At 45.6% G+C, this 20,919-nt stretch overlaps 1 protein-coding gene across 1 annotated transcript in view; it reads left to right on the top strand.

Moving 5' to 3' along the window:
- Positions 1-20,919, top strand: part of WDR97 (WD repeat domain 97) — a 197,163-nt gene that overhangs the window by 150,651 nt on the left and 25,593 nt on the right. Inside the window, exons 16-19 of the mRNA XM_040432345.1 lie at positions 1,806-1,927; positions 4,579-4,744; positions 6,250-6,339; positions 17,600-17,760. Coding sequence (XP_040288279.1) covers positions 1,806-1,927; positions 4,579-4,744; positions 6,250-6,339; positions 17,600-17,760 — 539 coding nt within the window. The remainder of the gene's footprint in view (positions 1-1,805; positions 1,928-4,578; positions 4,745-6,249; positions 6,340-17,599; positions 17,761-20,919) is intronic.

The following is a 20,919-nucleotide window of genomic DNA, read 5'->3' as shown; positions in this document are numbered from 1 at the left end:
CTTCACTGTGATCCTCCCTAATCCTTCACTGTGATCCTCCCTAATCCTTCACTGTGATCCTTCCTAATCCTCCTTAATCCTTCACTGTGATCCTCCCTAATCCTTCATAATCCTCCTCAATCCTTCACTGTGATCCTCCCTAATCCTTCACTGTGATCCTCCCTAATCCTTCACTGTGATCCTCCCTAATCCTTCACTGTGATCCTCCCTAATCCTTCACTGTGATCCTCCCTAATCCTTCATAATCCTCCTCAATCCTTCACTGTGATCCTCCCTAATCCTTCACTGTGATCCTCCCTAATCCTTCACTGTGATCCTCCCTAATCCTTCATAATCCTCCTCAATCCTTCACTGTGATCCTCCCTAATCCTTCACTGTGATCCTCCTCATCCTTCACTGTGATCCTCCCTAATCCTTCACTGTGATCCTCCCTAATCCTTCACTGTGATCCTCCCTAATCCTTCACTGTGATCCTCCCTAATCCTTCATAATCCTCCTCAATCCTTCACTGTGATCCTCCCTAATCCTTCACTGTGATCCTCCCTAATCCTTCATAATCCTCCTCAATCCTTCATAATCCTCCTCAATCCTTCATAATCCTCCTCAATCCTTCACTGTGATCCTCCTTAATCCTCCTCAATCCTTCACTGTGATCCTCCCTAATCCTTCACTGTGATCCTCCCTAATCCTTCATAATCCTCCTCAATCCTTCACTGTGATCCTCCCTAATCCTTCACTGTGATCCTCCCTAATCCTTCACTGTGATCCTCCCTAATCCTTCATAATCCTCCTCAATCCTTCACTGTGATCCTCCCTAATCCTTCACTGTGATCCTCCCTAATCCTTCACTGTGATCCTCCCTAATCCTTCACTGTGATCCTCCCTAATCCTTCACTGTGATCCTCCCTAATCCTTCACTGTGATCCTCCCTAATCCTTCACTGTGATCCTCCCTAATCCTTCACTGTGATCCTCCCTAATCCTTCATAATCCTCCTCAATCCTTCACTGTGATCCTCCCTAATCCTTCACTGTGATCCTCCCTAATCCTTCACTGTGATCCTCCCTAATCCTTCACTGTGATCCTCCCTAATCCTTCACTGTGATCCTCCCTAATCCTTCATAATCCTCCTCAATCCTTCACTGTGATCCTCCCTAATCCTTCATAATCCTCCTCAATCCTTCACTGTGATCCTCCCTAATCCTTCACTGTGATCCTCCCTAATCCTTCACTGTGATCCTCCCCAGTCTTTCTAACAATCTTTTTAATTTCAATCCTGACCTCATATACCATAATTCTTTAATTCCGACCCAAGCTCACTATTCCTGACACCCAAATACTAAAATAATAACCCAAACACTTATACCGCAGCCTCTCATCCCATTTTTTCCCAAAATTCTTTCATTTTAAATCACAAAATTCTTATCCCTGGCACACCCGGATCCTAATAAACCCTGGTGGAGGCTTTCCCATCCATTGAGGGACCAGCTGATGTTCACCTTCTGCACACTTTAGACATCTGTCTAATCTTTGCCCAAGTCTGCTGTCTAGAAAACTGTAGAGCAGTAGAATTAACCGGCTCTGATGTCTTTACACATAAATATGCAACCTATTGGTCCAAACCCGTCTGTCACACTAAAATCCACATAATGTAGAACGCATTCTCCGTGGAGCGATGTCTCTGGGCCCACAGCTGTAGAGCAAGACATCCAGTGTGCAAGCAGCAGCACAGTGACCATCATTCTTGTACTTCCTCACTAGCAGGTCACATGGAGGTGTTGGGGATCACTCTGTTTCTCTTTCCAGGTGATTGAGGACCAGGAGTTTGTCTGGCACTGTCTACGCTTCATGAATGATCTGTCCCAGGCAAGAAAAGAGCTGATTGTGGAGCTATTGGTGATGTGTGTGCAGCTTCAGGACCCACATAGGTAGGTGCACACATAGATGTTCTGCCCCTCCTCTACACTTATCCAATCACAGGGTACCTGCGGTAGATCAAAAAGTGATCACTGACAGATTTGCAACCCATAAATCCACACAATACAGGCACAAGTTAGAAGTGAATGAGAAAACAAAGGATCTCATCAAAACATTTGCAAACCAGCAGATCTTCAGAGTGAAAGTCTGGATAATGCAGAACCATCTAGAGGCTGACAGAGATCTACAAACTACTGAAGGAACACAGACAGACTCATCACCAACTGAAACCCCCTACAGCCATGAGTCATGACTTTCCTTCAAGAACATCTAATGAGGGCATCACTTGTCACAACCAGAACGTCTACTGAGGACATTACTTCTCACAACTAGAACATTTAATGTGCTCCTCACCATGACATCTACAGAGGTCGCCTATTCTCCCAACCAGAACATCTATTGCAGACATCACTTTTCACATACAGAACACATACCAATGACATAAAGAACAAGATGCAAAGATAAGCCGCACTCACCATTCGTGTTCACGCTTCTTTATTGCAGGGCATGTTGCGGGGGCAGACTCACATGGAGTATCAATCCACAGCGACGGCCGTTTCGCGGTGCGACCGCTTCCTCCGGCTGTTTGATCCACTCTGGGAATCAAGTGTGTGCTAGTTATAGCCTCATATGGGGGAGGGTCAGCTGACCCATCACTCAAACACCCTTGAGGCTACACCCCCTGCACACACCTGAAACACAGGTGCATCGATACATTAGTGCAAGTTTAAGTTTAAAAACAATATTGACACAAATGAAACAATAGTTACAAAAAGTGACACATAGTCTGCGAATAGTATCTACACACATGGAAGGGTACATAAATATAAACGAAAGGGATGCAAAAGTTAATGCAATGATAAATAAATACAAAAACGTATAAATATACGTACAGTGACTAAGGATAATCTAAGGTGTATACATAGGAGAATCCTATTTATACAGCGTCCTATTCAATGAATGCTGCCAAATCATTGCGTTCGTTTAAGCCTAAACAACCTGTGGCATCCGTTTTAATAATATATCGAGCTGGTACGAATGGTGAGTGCGGCTTATCTTTGCATCTTGTTCTCTATTTACTTCTGTTCAAGCCCTGCACCCCGATTTCTTGGACGGTCGGATTAGGCCAGGATTGCGTTCCTTAAATTCCCAGGTGGGAGGACGGTGCCCTCAGTACCTCTTGTTATGTGATACCAATGACATAACTTCTCACAAACAGGACATCTACCCAGGACTTTACATCTCACAACAGTGGACATCACGTCTCCAAACCAGAACATTTACTGAGGACATACGGTAATTTCTCACAATGACAACATCTATGCAGGTACATCTAAGTACTTACAACCACAACATTTACATTTTGGCTCAGCATCAGTTTTTAAAGCAAGTATATCTACTGGGGACATCTTTTCTCTGAACCAGAATATTAACTGATAACATCATCTCTCACAAAAAGTATCTACTGAGGACATCACTACTCACATCCAGAACATCTACTGAGGACATCACTACTCACATCCAGAACATCTACTGAGGACATCACTACTCGCATCCAGAACATCTACTGAGGACATCACTACTCGCATCCAGAACATCTACTGAGGACATCACTACTCACATCCAGAACATCTACTGAGGACATCACTACTCGCATCCAGAACATCTACTGAGGACATCACTACTCGCATCCAGAACATCTACTGAGGACATCACTACTCACATCCAGAACATCTACTGAGGACATCACTACTCACATCCAGAACATCTACTGAGGACATCACTACTCACATCCAGAACATCTACTGAGGACATCACTACTCACATCCAGAACATCTACTGAGGACATCACTACTCACATCCAGAACATCTACTGAGGACATCACTACTCACATCCAGAACATCTACTGAGGACATCACTACTCCCATCCAGAACATCTACTGAGGACATCACTACTCACATCCAGAACATCTACTGAGGACATCACTACTCACATCCAGAACATCTACTGAGGACATCACTACTCACATCCAGAACATCTACTGAGGACATCACTACTCCCATCCAGAACATCTACTGAGGACATCACTACTCACATCCAGAACATCTACTGAGGACATCACTACTCACATCCAGAACATCTACTGAAGATATCTCATCTCCCAACCAAAGTTGAGGTCTTCAGTGTCGATTTATGACCCATAAGCAGAACCATGTATGAGCTTCCCACCTCTGCCAATACTCTCATTATTCATTATCACATTCATGTTTCTCAGCCCCCCCCCCATACCTCAGTCTTATAGTTAGTGGTATGACCCTATATGTTAATCAGTAACATTTGTCTTGACATTCTTGTATGCATCTCTTAAAAACCGATGCTATAAAATGATGAAAAAGATGAATCCCACTTTGTAAGGTGAGGGTGCGCAGTTCTTGTGGATGGTAATCGGTTGCTACCTTTAGGGTGAGCCAGGCAGATCCCTCTTTCTTAGAGCTGCTCTGTTCCTTATGTTTTAGATTGACTGAGAGCTTCAGCCTCTCTCAGGTCTGTCCATGTGGTATGAAATATTGAGCTGCAATCACACCATGTTGTTTCTGCAGGGGAAGGTTCATTGCGCTGTTCCATGAATTTGGTGTATATGACCCCCATGGGTTTATTGCCAAGAAGTGTCGTTCCTGGGACAATTGGGATGAGACAAGAAATAGCAGAGAAGCTCTGAGGAAAATATGTGAGGACTGGCTGCAGCAGTGGACTGATCGCCTGATGGTAAGCAGGTCTCCTGTCGATGATACTGATGCATGACATTAGCAGATCGTATGGTGCAACAAAGTTGGAGGTTAAACTGTGCACAGTTTTATGGCCAGGATTACAGGACAAGATGGTGTAATGACATGGGTACAGGACAAGATTGTGTGATTACAGGGGTTACATGACAAGATGGTGTGAGGACAAGGTTATGGGTGTAATGACATGGGTACAGGACAAGATTGTGTGATTACAGGGGTTACATGACAAGATGGTGTGAGGACAAGGTTATGGGTGTAATGACATGGGTACAGGACAAGTCGATGTGATGACACGGGTCACCGGACAAGATGGTGTGATGACAAGGTTATGGGTGTAATGACATCGGTACAGGACAAGTCGGTGTGATGACACGGGTCACCGGACAAGATGGTGTGAGGACAAGGTTATGGGTGTAATGACATGGGTACAGGACAAGTCGATGTGATGACACGGGTCACCGGACAAGATGGTGTGATGACAAGGTTATGGGTGTAATGACATGGGTACAGGACAAGTCGGTGTGATGACACGGGTCACCGGACAAGATGGTGTGAGGACAAGGTTATGGGTGTAATGACATGGGTACAGGACAAGTCGGTGTGATGACACGGGTCACCGGACAAGATGGTGTAATGACAAGGTTATGGGTGTAATGACATGGGTACAGGACAAGTCGGTGTGATGACACGGGTCACCGGACAAGATGGTGTGATGACAAGGTTATGGGTGTAATGACATGGGTACAGGACAAGTCGGTGTGATGACACGGGTCACCGGACAAGATGGTGTAATGACAAGGTTATGGGTGTAATGACATGGGTACAGGACAAGTCGGTGTGATGACACGGGTCACCGGACAAGATGGTGTGATGACAAGGTTATGGGTGTAAGGACATGGGTACAGGACAAGTCGGTGTGATGACACGGGTCACCGGACAAGATGGTGTGATGACAAGGTTATGGGTGTAATGACATGGGTACAGGACAAGTCGGTGTGATGACACGGGTCACCGGACAAGATGGTGTGATTTTTAGGGGTTACATGACAAGGTGGTGTGATGACAAGGATCACGGGACAAGATGGTGTGATGACATGGGTTACAGGTCAAGACGATGATGACAAGGGTTACGAGACAAGTCGGTGTGATGACAAGGATTATGGGACAAGATGGTGTGATAAGCTTACAGGACTTGACAAGACGGTGTGATGACAAGGGTTGGGGGACAAGACAGTGTGATGACAATGGTAATGGGACAAGACAGTGTGATGACAATGGTAATGGGACAAGACAGTGTGATGACAAGGGTAAAATGGACAAGATGTTGTGATGACAAGGGTTATGGTCAAGACTGTGTGACATGGGTTATATTTGTATGTGACTTTAGTCTGGACCTCGCTGTGCAGTGAGCAGTCTTACCCTTGTCTAGTGCTGTACAAGTATTAATAACCAGGTCATATCTCGCGCTCCATGCTTTATCCTCAGGACCACCTCCATGCAGGGACCATCTGGAATAAAGAGCCACGGGCATCACATGGAGGAAAGAGCATCAAATGTCAAACAGTGAGAAGTCTGGTGAGATGATATATAGAGTGTCTTCTAACACACAGTACAAGCTGTCCCCCGTACATACCATATCTCCTGTCCGACAGTCATAGACACCCGTCATATTGCTGCTCCACTAATCCTCATGTAATAGTAATAAAACAAGACTCAGATACCAGAAAAAAAACCTGGATCAGTCTCCGGGTGTACTAAAAACACAATAGGCAGCATTTCTTGGAAATGGCTCTAGAACAACCAAGAATGTTTGGTCCTGAAGGAATTAGAAAATGAAGCATGTCAACCAGAAGGCAAAGGACCGGTTACACAATTTTGTCCTATGGCTGATAAATTTCTTCCTGCTGGTGACTTTGCCAACATTAACAATTTTATGGATGTTATGACAGACTGAGAGATTCAGAGGAGGTCACAATCTGAGACTCACTCATGATGGCTCTAGATATTTTTGAGTGGGGTCCTCTCGTCATCAAGCCCTCTTTCAAAAGTACCAAGTATCAGATGCATAAAACATGTATGCTCATATTATTGGGGTTCATCCTTCACCCTATTTTGGAAAATCTTCACTTCCATCAGTGCAGAGCCAGTCTTCTCCTTCTCATGCTAATCTAGATCTCGGCTGTTCTCTCAGAACAGATGATGGAGTATAGAAGCCAAGCATACATAGATGGCGTCTTGTTGATTTGGAACTCTACTACAGTATACTTACTTGAACTGGTGTCAGTTCTAAATGAAAATGTATTGGGTCTAAGATTTGCTTCAGAAATTGGTGTAGATTATATCTTGTTCCTGGATTTAGAAATTATCCAAACCTCCGAAGACTTGATAAAAATGTTTAAAAAATTCTTCCTACCGTACAGATCATATACACTCACCTAAAGAATTATTAGGAACACCTGTTCTATTTCTCATTAATGCAATTCTCTAGTCAACCAATCACATGGCAGTTGCTTCGATGCATTTAGGGGGGTCCTGGTCAAGACAATCTCCTGAACTCCAAACTGAATGTCAGAATGGGAAAGAAAGGGGATTTAAGCCATTTTGAGCGTGGCATGGTTGTTGGTGCCAGACGGGCCGGTCTGAGTATTTCACAATCTGCTCAGTTACTGGGATTTTCACGCACAACCATTTCTAGGGTTTACAAAGAATGGTGTGAAAAGGGAAAAACATCCAGTATGCGGCCGTCCTGTGGGCGAAAATGCCTTGTGGATGCTAGAGGTCAGAGGAGAATGGGCCGACTGATTCAAGCTGATAGAAGAGCAACGTTGGCTGAAATAACCACTCGTTACAACCGAGGTCTGCAGCAAAGCATTTGTGAAGCCACAACACGCACAACCTTGGGGCGGATGGGCTACAACAGCAGAAGACCCCACCGGGTACCACTCATCTCCACTGCAAATAGGAAAAAGAGGCTACAATTTGCACGAGCTCACCAAAATTGGACTGTTGAAGACTGGAAAAATGTTGCCTGGTCTGATGAGTCTCGATTTCTGTTGAGACATTCAAATGGTAGAGTCCGAATTTGGTGTAAACAGAATGAGAACATGTATCCATCCTCTGATGGCTACTTCCAGCAGGATAATGCTCCATGTCACAAAGCTCCAATCATCTCACATTGGTTTCTTGAACATGACAATGAGTTCACTGGACTAAAATGGCCCCACAGTCACCAGATCTCAACCCAATAGAGCATCTTTGGGATGTGGTGGAACGGGAGCTTCGTGCCCTGGATGTGCATCCCTCAAATCTCCATCAACTGCAAGATGCTATCCTATCAATATGGGCCAACATTTCTAAAGAATGCTATCAGCACCTTGTGGAATCAATGCCACGTAGAATTAAGGCAGTTCTGAAGGCAAAAGGGGGTCCAACACCGTATTAGTATGGGGGCACTAATAATTCTTTAGGTGAGTGTATATTTTTTTTAAAGGCTTGTTTATTATTTTCAAGAAAGAAAATAAAGACAATAAACAAAATAATCACAAGAACAAACCAATAACCGGCAGTCTCACTCTCATTCCTACATGGTGTCTCCAAAGATTCCTACAGCAGTGGCAGTTCACAGAGGCTCATGAAGAAGACAGACAGCAGTAGCATCCAGCGAAATCCAGCGTGTCCGTACTTTATCAAACTTGTGAGGACACTTTGTATTAGCATATAGGGTTTTGTATAGCAGAAGCCCTATACAATGGTTCTTATCTGCCGACACATTCTATGTTTCTCTCTGGCAGTCACATGTCGGCTCACTATCCTCCACACCCCCTAAAGTTGTCAGAAGCTTGTCCCCCCATTTTCCCCAGCAGTTACATGCAGGCCCTCCATTCTCCCAGCCCCCAAAGTTGTCAGAAGCTTGCCCCACATTGTACCCCCATAACCCCCAGCAGTCACATGCAGACTCACCATCCTAAACTCACCCCCAATTTAGTCACAAAGCTTCTACCATTCCCCAAGCTCACTATCAACCTTTCATCTGACTGCCCCATCACACCATCCCCTGCTGTCACCTGTGCCACTACTACTCCTAACCCTCTGCTGTCACCAGTGCCACTACTACTCCTAACCATCTGCTGTCACCTGTGCCACTACTACTCCTAACCCTCTGCTGTCACCTGTGCCACTACTACTCCTAACCATCTGCTGTCACCTGTGCCACTACTACTCCTAACCCTCTGCTGTCACCAGTGCCACTACTACTCCTAACCCTCTGCTGTCACCTGTGCCACTACTACTCCTAACCCTCTGCTGCCACCTGTGCCACTATTACTCCTAACCCTCTGCTGTCACCTGTGCCACTACTACTCCTAACCCTCTGCTGCCACCTGTTGCCACTACTACTCCTAACCCTCTGCTGTCACCTGTGCCACAACTACTCCTTACCCTCTGCTGTCACCTGTGCCACCTACTACTCCTAACCCTCTGCTGTCACCTTTGCCACTTACTACTCCTAACCCTCTGCTGTCACCTGTGCCACTACTACTCCTAACACCTATGCTGTCACCTGTGTCACTACTACTCCTAACCCTCTGCTGTCACCTGTGCCACTACTACTCCTAACCCTCTGCTGTCACCTGTGCCACTACTACTCCTAACCCTCTGCTGTCACCTGTGCCACTACTACTCCTAACCCTCTGCTGTCACCTGTGCCACTACTACTCCTAACCCTCTGCTGTCACCATGCACTACTACTCCTAGCTCTCTCTGCTGCCACCTGTGCCACTACTACTCCTAACCCTCTGCTTGTACACCTATGCACTACTTCTAACCCTCTACTGTCACCTGTGCCACTACTACTCATAACCCTCTGTTGTCACCAATGCCACTACTACTCCTAGCTCTCTGCTGTCACCTGTGCAACTACTACTCCTAACCCTCTGCTGTCACTGTGCCACTACTACTCCTAACACCCTCCTCTGTCACACTGGTGCCACTACCTACTCTAACTGAACAGGAGTGCAGACCTAGACCCCGAACTGAGCTAACTAGCAAGGACGTGTAGGCAAAAGAGTTTATATGACAGTCACGGGGTGGGTGGTCGGGTACCAATAGCCAAGTCAGTGAGGGGGAACTGTAAGAAAGAAAACCAGCAACAAGTAAATATTAACTGAGCATAGTTACAAAAGTCAGTGGGCGTTGCGACCAAGTGTTGACCCTTGCAGCCCAGGCCAGGGCTTATGAAGGGGAAGTAAAGAATCTGGTGGTTGCTCCATCTATGACCCGCAGCTTTGCAGGGAAAAGCATTGCATATTGGTAACCCTTGTCTCAGAGAGCCGATCTCGCCTCGTGTGCTGCTTTCGTAGGGAGACCGAGAAATCTCAACAGAAGGAGATCCTGTTATTGTTGTACCTAACATCGCCTTTAAAGGGGTATTCCCATCTTAGACAATGGGGGCATATCGCTAGGACCGGCACCTATATCGAGAACGGAGCGAGGAGCGCTGTGTCCAGAGGACCCCAGATTTCCCGGGGTCCATCCACCACCAAGTGCTAATCCCCGCCTCTCCCATAGAAGTGAATAGGAGCGTGCCGCGCATGCGCGGCCCATGCTCCCATTCATTTCTATGGGGCAGACGGCAATAGCCGCCCTCAGGATAGCGTCTTGTCATGAAAGTGCAGAAAGTCTGGCTAGCGGAGGTCTAGAGGGTCCCCGGGTGGTCCCGGTCTGGTGGTACACGATGTGCCCGCTTAATGTTAAAGAACGGGGAAAACTCTGCTTCACCAAAGGCCTCTTTCAGCCAAGTCTCTAGGAAAGTGACAACATCTGCCCCTTCAGTTTTTTTTAGGGAGGCCCACTATATGGACGTTGTTTTCCAGATCGTCCATTTTGTCCATGGAAGCCTGTCGCTGCAGCTCTGCAATCTGTGTTGGGATCGGGCTTTGGACATCTTCCACGTCTGAGATCCATCTCTCTGTTTCAGTGGCGTGCTCCCTGAGTTTATGCAGGCCATGCTTTAGGATGACAAAGTCCTGTTTTGGCTCATCCACTTTAGACACCAACATGGACTGGCAGTTGTTGATAGCAGACAGGACCTCCTCGAATTTCTGTGCTAGTGGGGGAGGAGGGAAATTTTTGAGGTGATGGTATTTGAGGAAGGCTCATTGAACCTTCGAAGAGAGGAAGGGAAGGCTCAGGAGGCTAGTTCCATGCGAGTTGCCCTGAGGTGCATTTCTGTATCTAGATTAGAGTTTGCATGCTACTAAGCTTCAGTACGGACAGTATCAGGACCAAGCATTTCGTCTGGTAGAGATTCGGCCTCAGACGGCGGCTTACAACAGGGATTGCTAATAGAGCGGCCTTTTCTTTTTAAGCCTCCCATAGCGACACTGACAAAGTTGCAGGGGTGGCCTTCTGTGCCTCTAACTGAGGTAGGCTTGCAGAGAGCTGGGCAGGGAAATAGGTATAGGGACTTAGGTCACTCTCAGAGTATAACATATGCAGGCAGGCCGCTCCGAGCCGCTGAGGTTTTGCAGGAGTCAGCAATGCCAGAAGATAGCACAACAAAGTGCAAGAACACTCGCCGGCGGCAGCATCTCCAGTAGTTAGGTATAAGAACGCTGCTGTCACGGACGTTCCCGCGACAGGTGGCAGGAGATCATTGAGACTGGCAACACGTGGTTTGATCTGACATGTTTTCCGTTTGGATCAAATGACGTCTATGTTGTTTCTGGTGCTTGCCGCACCTTCTTTCCCCAGGTGTGGCTATTATGGTCATTTAACCTTCCCTATTTATAGTTGCTTCTCCCACAATGTTGTGCGGTTTATAGCTTCTGTTTGGCCCTTTGGATAGATTGTGGTTGGATCTCGGCTAAGTTCCTGGTGCTTCCAATGCTCCTTTAAAGTTAAGTATTTCCTTTTCCTTTTGTATTTTGTTTGGGCTCTGTGTATCGCATTTCCCTATTGTTTGAATTAGGCCTGAAGGAGACTCCTGTTCGTCCTTCCTTTTGGAGGAACAGGTAGTCTCGTCCCTGCCATTAGTACCAGGGTCCTATAGGGCTTGATAGGACTCTAGGTATTCCTGCGTATGAACTCACCTACCTTTGGGGTCTGTTCATACTGGTAGTCAGCCAGGATTTTGCTTAGGGTTTTCACTAGGAGGTGTCCATTTTCCTTCCCTAATTCTCAGGCCTGATTCCTGTTCCCCCCCTTCCCTCCTATGCTCGGTGTGGTGTTTCCCTCCCAAACTGAAGCGTGACATTATAAACTGCCCAAAACCATCATTTTATGTTTGTTTGTGTGCAGCCATGGATCCTATTGCTGCACTGGCCGGACGCTGTCTTTGGAGGTAGCTGAACTCCGCACGACCGTCTCGCAGATGCAGAGATCACAGACTGTTGGTTGTGGTGGAGATCAGGCCTATCTGGAGCCTGGGATGAGAAACAGCGAGTCAGTGTGGTTATTTCCTTGCTTAAGGGGAATGCGCAGTCTTGGCTTTTTCTCTGCCGACTGGATCGCCGGTCTCTCTGGTCAGTAGATGAATTTTTCAAAGCTTTGGGTCTTATCTATGATGATCCGGATCGGACCTCTCTAGCCGAAACCAAGCTGCGCGGCCTTCATCAGGGTGATCGTTCCACTGAGATTTATTGCTCTGAGTTAAGTAGGTGGGCAACGGATACGGAGTGGAACGATCCAGCCCTTCGTAGCCAGTTTTGTCAAGGGTTATCAGAGAGGCTGAAGGACACTTTGTTTTTTTATGAAACCCCAGTGTCTCTGGAGGCTGCTATGTCCTCTGGCTATACGTATGGATAGATGCCTGAGAGAGAGATCCAGAGGCCCCCACTCCCAGGACGTACTTTAACATGATGTGTCGTGAAGCTCCTCCTGGGTTTTTGTCTAGGGACGAACCCTTGCAATTAGGGGGAGCTACTCCTGGATCCACTTTTAAGCATATTGGTAATAGGAAGGGAGTGTGTTTTTTTTCTTCGGACAGAAGGGACATTTTATCAAAGTATGTCCATGCATTCAACGGCAAAAAGAAAAAAGAGGGACATTTAATTCCCATCTGACTCTTGGAGGGGTGAGAGGAGAGTCAGAAAATGTGCATATGTCTTTGACTGGTAGTACACCCGATTTTTCCGGACTGCTGGGGGTGACACTAGAGTCAAAAACTGTGGGATTGAGGTGTTTATCGTCAGCAGGGAACCTGATTGATGCTCAGTTCGTCCGTATGCACAGGTTGTCACCAAGTGCATTAGAAAAAAACATTCTGTTTTTGCTATTGATTCTGCACTCTAGCTCATAAGTGTTTATCTCAAGTGGTGCATGATATCAGATTAAGAGTGTAGCTGGCAAGCTCAGACCTGCCCTAGGTTGCTTATGTGTTCATACAGCTAGACCTGCCAATAACCTTAATACAGTTCCTATGTTTGTGTGTTAAAGACAAAAGCAGAGTTATTTACTGTGACTTCATGTTTGGATGTCATAACTGTTATATATTGTGTTCACAGAAGCAGAAAAAGATAGTATGCCTTTAAGATTCATTATATAATGTAAGGTGAACTCAATGATGCAGCAGAAACAGAAAGCATAGAGTTAAACTGTTGTTGCTGGGCAGGAGTCTAGACCAATCCTAGCCAGCCTCACACAGCCCAGGAGTTTTGACCAATTACAGCCATCTTCACACACAGCCTGTGTGAGAAATTCCCCTAGCAGGAGCTGCTGGAATCATTATTCACCAGAAGAGAGAAGCTGAACAGACATTCACTCCATTAAGAGCTGTGCTATATGGAAGCAGAGAGGCCACAATAGTTCCACAAATTCAATTGCAAACTACAAATTTCACAATCCAAATTCAAATGCCATATTGCAATCCAAATTGCATAGAACCATACCAGATCATACTCAACCAATCTACAAATAGTTACTGCTAACTGCATATTGCAAATTGAGACCAAATTCAGCAAGTAGAACTATTAGTCAGACCTCAGATATACCTCTCAGAGAGATCATAAAGTACTTAAATAACTTAAAGTGAGAGTACAGATACTGAAGAGAGAAATATATCCACCATTTTATGTTGAATGACAAGATTGAACAGTTGAACCACCATCTTATGCATACCGCCATCTTGTGATATCTTTTCAACACGTGTTTTGTACATGGACTCTCTGGCTGCGGAGGGCGGCAGTGTTATATATGAAGAAAAGTTGAAGTTAATAAAGAAGTTATTTCAAGCATTTGGTGTGCTCTTTTACACCTACTGTTTCCATAAACAGCGCTAGAGGAATTACAGAGTAATAGACAGTCTGGTTAGACTAAAAGTCAGAGATATCAAAATTCTTCCAATGCCACAGTGCAAAAGGCACTTCATAGTGCTGCGCCTGCCAAAAAGAGTGGGTGACTTTCATCAAGAATTTATCTTGTGTTTTGTGATGGAGGGTCTCCCTTTTCCGGTGGTTCTGGGTTTACTGTGGTTAAGCAAGCACAATCCAACCATCGATTGGCAAGCTAGACAGATTCTGGATTGGGGTGATTATTGCGTTGACAATTGTCTGAATACATCTTTTTCTGTTTTAACTACTAAGACATTACCCTCTTTTATATCTGATTTTGCTGATGTATTTTTCTGAGAGTGGATGCCAGGATTTACCTCCGCATCGGGAATATGATTGTCCTATCAATCTTATTACCGGAGCTAAATTGCCAAAATCTAGGTTGTATAACCTTTCGGAACCTGAAAGACTGACCATGACGGAGTATATTACCGAGAGTTTGATCAAAAGACCCATAAGACCTTCCAAGTCTCCAGTGTCTGCAGGGTTCTTTTTTGTTAAAAAATAGGACGGAGGTCTTCGGCCATGTCTGGATTTCCGTGAACTAAATCGGATTACTGTCCGTGATCCTTACCCTCTTCCTTTGATTCCCGATTTGTTTAACCAGATTGTTGGTGCCAAGGTGTTCTCCAAGTTGTACTTAAGAGGGCATATAATTTGGTTAGGATCAAGGAAGGGGATGAATGGAAGACGGCTTTTAATACTCCTGAGGGGCACATTGAGAACCTAGTCATGCCTTTCGTGTTGACCAATGCTCCTGTGGTGTTCCAACACTTTGTGAATGACATTTTTCATCACCTGGTGGAGAGGTTTGTAGTCGTGTATTTGGATGACATTCTTATTTATTCTCCAGACGTGGAGTTACATCAGGATCACGTTAGACAGGTGTTACAGATCCTAAGAGATAATAAATTGTACGCAAAATTAGAGAAGTGTGTTTTTGCGGTACATGAGGTGCAGGTTTTGGGCTACCTGCTGTCATCTTCAGGTTTTCAAATGGATCCAGAGAAAGTCCGTGCTGTATTGGACTGGGATCGACCTGAAAATCTGAAGGCTCTTATGCGGTTTTTGGGGTTCACCAACTATTGCCGAAAATGTATTAAGAACTATTCGACAATAGTAAAACCCTTAACTGACATGACTAAGAAAGGGACGGATGTCTCAGTTTGGTCTGATTCGGCATTGCGAGCACTTTCTGCGATTAAGGAATGCTTCTCTCCCCCCCCCCCCCCCCCCCCCCCTTCTCTATATTGGTCTAGCCAGATGTATCACAACCTTTCATTGTGGAAGTGGACGTGTCCGTGGTGGGGGTAGGAGCAGTTTTATCGCAGGGCCCGTCACCTGGTAAATGATGTCCATGTGCCTTTTTCTCTAAAAAAAACCTCTCTTCCACAGAGAGAAATTATGATGTGGGTAACAGAGTTACTGGCCATTAAATTGGCTTTTGAGGAATGGCGAAATTGGTTGGAAGGGGCGATTTATCCGATCACTGTGTTCACTGATTACAAAAACCTGGCTTACCTGGAGTCGGCTAAACGATTGCACCCGAGGCAGGCCAGATGGTCTTTGTTTTTTACTATATTCAATTTCATTGTCACCTATCATCACACCCCCCTACATAGAAACATAGAATGTGTCGGCAGAGAAGAACCATGTGGCCCATCTAGTCTGCCCAATATACTGAATACTATGGATAGCCCCCGGCCCTATCTTATATGAAGGATGGCCTTATGCCTATCCCATGCATGCTTAAACTCCTTCACTGTATTTGCAGCTACCACTTCTGCAGGAAGGCTATTCCATGCATCCACTACTCTCTCAGTAAAGTAATACTTCCTGATATTACTGTTAACCCTTTGCTCCTCTAATTTAACACTATGTCCTCTTGTAGCAGTTTTTCTTCTTGTAAATCTTCTCTCCTCTTTTCCCTTGTTGATTCCCTTTATGTATTTAGCAGTTTCTATCATATCATAGTTTAAATTATAAGACAGCGTTAGCTTCCCAAAGACTATTGTATCCAAAAGATGAATAGAGATGGTAGCCACAGCCTTCCCATTAAAAAGTCTCATATTAAATATTGTTTAAAACAATTTCAATTAGAGGATCCACAATGTGTCCTACAACCGAATATGCTGGAGGTTCATAAATTACAATTCATCATAGTCTGGAGAAACGCTAATCTAACGGTGCGATGTGTACAGTTCCTGAGGTGTAATATAATATCTAATCTAACGGTGCGATGTGTACAGTTCCTGAGGTGTTATATAATATCTAATCTAACGGTGCGATGTGTACAGTTCCTGAGGTGTAATATAATATCTAATCTAACGGTGCGATGTGTACAGTTCCTGAGGTGTAATATAATATCTAATCTAACGGTGCGATGTGTACAGTTCCTGAGGTGTTATATAATATCTAATCTAACGGTGCGATGTGTACAGTTCCTGAGGTGTTATATAATATCTAATCTAACGGTGCGATGTGTACAGTTCCTGAGGGGTTATAGTAACTAATCTAACGGTGCGATGTGTACAGTTCCTGAGGTGTTATATAATATCTAATCTAACGGTGCGATGTGTACAGTTCCTGAGGGGTTATAGTAACTAATCTAACGGTGCGATGTGTACAGTTCCTGAGGTGTTATATAATATCTAATCTAACGGTGCGATGTGTACAGTTCCTGAGGTGTTATATAATATCTAATCTAACGGTGCGATGTGTACAGTTCCTGAGGGGTTATATAAATAATCTAACGGTGCGATGTGTAGAGTTCCTGAGGTGTTATATAATATCTAATCTAACGGTGCGATGTGTACAGTTGGTTGAGCTGTGTTTGTAGTAGTGTGTGCGGAGGAGGTTGAGCTGTGTTTGTAGTAGTGTGTGCGGAGGAGGTTGAGCTGTGTTTGTAGTAGTGTGTGCGGAGGAGGTTGAGCTGTGTTTGTAGTAGTGTGTGCGGAGGAGGTTGGGCTGTGTTTGTAGTAGTGTGTGCGGAGGAGGTTGAGCTGTGTTTGTAGTAGTGTGTGCGGAGGAGGTTGAGCTGTGTTTGTAGTAGTGTGTGCGGAGGAGGTTGGGCTGTGTTTGTAGTAGTGTGTGCGGAGGAGGTTGAGCTGTGTTTGTAGTAGTGTGTGCGGAGGAGGTTGAGCTGTGTTTGTAGTAGTGTGTGCGGAGGAGGTTGGGCTGTGTTTGTAGTAGTGTGTGCGGAGGAGGTTGAGCTGTGTTTGTAGTGGTGGAGGATTCATACTGAGAAGAATGACCACCCGCTGCCTCTGCTGAATATTAGGGCGAGCTCCTCTGCAGGGTGATATCACTCTCTTCTCAGCTCTTTCCACTCTTTGGATAAAGAGTCTCCCATCATCCTATTCATCCTCTTGGCAGCAGCTGCCTGACACTGGGGATACAATCCATTTCTAAGACATCATCAGAAGCACAGATCGAGTGACACTGCAGCGCCAGGATGGGAGGCCGCGGCGCTCTGCTCATGTAATGTGACAGCCATGTGTATTTTCTAGGGCGGTAACAGGACAAGACAGGAAGATCTTTCATACGATGTCACAGCCATCGATGTTCTGAATTATTATTGTGATGTCCAGATGAAGAGAGAGCTGGACGTGTTGAGGGACTGTGAACTAAAGCATGGAAGCACGGTGCTGGCCCTGCCACCCATAGACAGGTAACACCTTTGACTTTGACCACTAAAGGTGCCAGCCATAACCATGAATGGAGGTGACCCTGACCATGAAGGCTGCCAGCCATGACCATGAATGGAGATGGACTTGACCATGAAGGGCGCCAGCCATGACCATGAATGGAGGTGACCCTGGCTATGAACATTGCCTACCATTCATGAAGGGCGTTTACCATCTCCATAAACATTGTTAGCCCACACCATGAACGGTGCTAACCCTCACTATAATCTGTATGTATCCGACTATAAACTGTGTACACACCCCGACCATAGACTGTATACATTCTTACCATAGACTGTATAAATCCCAACTGTGTACACACCCCGACCATAGACTGTATACATTCTTACCATAGACTGTATAAATCCCAACTGTGTACACACACCCACCATAGACTGTATACACATCCCAAATGTATACACACCCCTGACCAGTGACTGTATACACACCCCTGACCAGCGACTGTATACATACCCCTGACCATAGACTGTATAAACACCCCGACAATAGACTGTATACATTCTTACCATACACTGTATAAATCCCAACTGTGTACACACCCCGACCATAGACTGTATACACACCCCTGACCATAGACTGTATAAACACCCCGACAATAGACTGTATACATTCTTACCATACACTGTATAAATCCCAACTATGTACACACCCTGACCATAGACTGTATACACACCCTAACTGTATACATCCCCTGACCATAGACTGTATATAAACCCCTGACCATAGACTGTATACACTCTGACCATAGACTATATACATTCTTACTATAGACTGTATATGCACCCTGACTGTATACACACCCTGACCATAGACTGTATATACCCCGACTATACACTGAAGAGCAAAAGGTTAACATTGTTTTGAACTTTTGACTTTCAGGCTCCATATCTCATCATCCACTTCGGACAGCTTCGGACGTGAGACTCCGATCATTTTATAGACCATCCTCTCGGCTATCTCATACATACATTGACTTGCAACTATTTAGCATATGATTAGTTCTGCAGATTCTTGTCATGTGACTGCTTTCATACTGTTTTACTCCTAAAACTCTATATTTTAATATATTGTTAGTTGTGGCGAAACCAACCTCGCCACTGGGTTTCGGAGGGGCCTGGCTACCAGCCTCTTGCCTCAGGATTATGGCCCATACTAACTTTAAAGGAGCAGACAGACCGGCCGCACAGCTTAAATCTGTCTTTGCAATTGTATGTTGTTATGTGAGGGTACCCAGATAGCTAATTGTATTGTATTCGTGTATTCTGAGTGCCATTCACCTAATGATATGCACTCAAACTTGAGCTATCTGGGAATATGTTAAATGTCTGTGTTTGCTGTGGGGGTGTGACATTGTGTGTTTGGGTGGTGATTTCTGTCCTGTTGTATCCACATGTGTATTGGTGATTTCCCTTTGTCCTGAGAGATAATTGGATTACTCCTCGGGTGTCTCCAGGGCAGAGAGGAGGAAACCATGATGCATTGTGGGGATGTGTTGTGTCTGTGTATCCTGAGTGCTACGTATCTGTCCTGTGTCAGTCTTCCTTCTGGTCCCCTAGGGGCGTGTACACCAGATGGGGACCTGCATAAATACGGGCGGGTGGCCCTCAATAAAGTGTGCCTGTTTTACCCTTTATCATGTTGAGGCTGATGTTTGGGTAACTGATCGACGCGGGGGATTGCTATACGCTGGGAGATTTGCTATACTCCCCTGGCTATAACTACTAGCTCTTTTAAGAGATGTTCCTGCTCTCTGGTTTTAGGAGAGGTTCTCCCACTGGAGCCTGGAGCCTTGTCGTAGGTCCAGGGTGGGTAGGAGACGGTGAGACCTCAACCAAGCTTCGGCGGTTCGTGGGGTCTGCAGTGCGTACGGTGTCAAGTGGAGTGCTTGGAGTCCTCGGAAAGCACTAGGAGCATCCATTCAACGGAGGTAACCGGTCGGGGTGCTAGGAGATCCGTTACGTTTGGTGGCAGCAGTGGGATAAACGTAACGGATCTCCTAGCACCCCGACCAGGTACCTCCGTTGAATGGATGCTCCTAGTGCTTCCCGAGGACTCCAAGCACTCCACTTGGCACTGCAGACCCCACGAACCGCCGAAGCTTGGTTGAGGTCTCACGTCTCCTACCCACCCCTGGACCTACGACAAGGCTCAGGCTCCAGTGGGTGAACCTCTCCTAAAACCAGAGAGCAGGAACAGCTTTTAAAAGAGCTAGTAGTTATAGCCAGGGGAGTATAGCAAATCTCCCAGCGTATAGCAATCCCCCGCGTCGATCAGTTACCCAAACATCAGCCTCAACATGATAAAGGGTAAAACAGGCACACTTTATTGAAGGCTACCCGCCCGTATTTATGCAGGTCCCCATCTGGTGTACACGCCCCTAGGGGACCAGAAGGAAGACTGTGACACAGGACAGATACATAGCACTCAGGATACACAGACACAACACATCCCCACAATGCATCATGGTTTCCTCCTCTCTGCCCTGGAGACACCCGAGGAGTAATTCAATTATCTCTCAGGACAAAGGGAAATCGCCAATACACATGTGGATACAACGGGACAGGAATCACCACCCAAACACACAATGTCACCCTGACCACAGACATTTAACATATTCCCAGATAGCTCAAGTCTGAGTGCATATCATTAGGTGAATGGCACTCAGAATACACAAATACAATACAATTAGCTATCTGGGTACCCTCACATAACAAAATACAATTGCAAAGACAGATTTAAGCTGTGCGGCCGGTCTGTCTGCTCCTTTAAAGTTAGTGTGGGCCATCAATCCTGGTCAAGTATCCAATGCTTTGGCTGTGAAACAACCCCATCTCCTCGGGCTTCCTCCACCGAACTTGACAGTTCCTTCAAAGTCCAGTCTATTGACTTTCGTCTCATCGCTCCAAATCACCTGTTTCTAATCTTCTACTGTTCACATGTTTTTGCAAACTGGAGCCGAAGCTTCTTATTATGATATTGAAGTCGAGGCTTCTTCACCTTTTTTTTGGGCCACCATTCTAGACATTGCAGGGTGCTCGCATGGACGTCTGTGATCTCACTATTACAAAGCACATGAGCCGCCTCCATTGCCGTGTTTGGCGTGTCACAACTAATAGACCTTG

Source organism: Bufo bufo, chromosome 5 (genome assembly GCF_905171765.1).
Source record: "Bufo bufo chromosome 5, aBufBuf1.1, whole genome shotgun sequence".
Taxonomy (NCBI): domain Eukaryota; kingdom Metazoa; phylum Chordata; class Amphibia; order Anura; family Bufonidae; genus Bufo; species Bufo bufo.
Note: the sequence above shows the minus strand (reverse complement) of the source record. Positions and strands in the feature narration are given on the sequence as shown.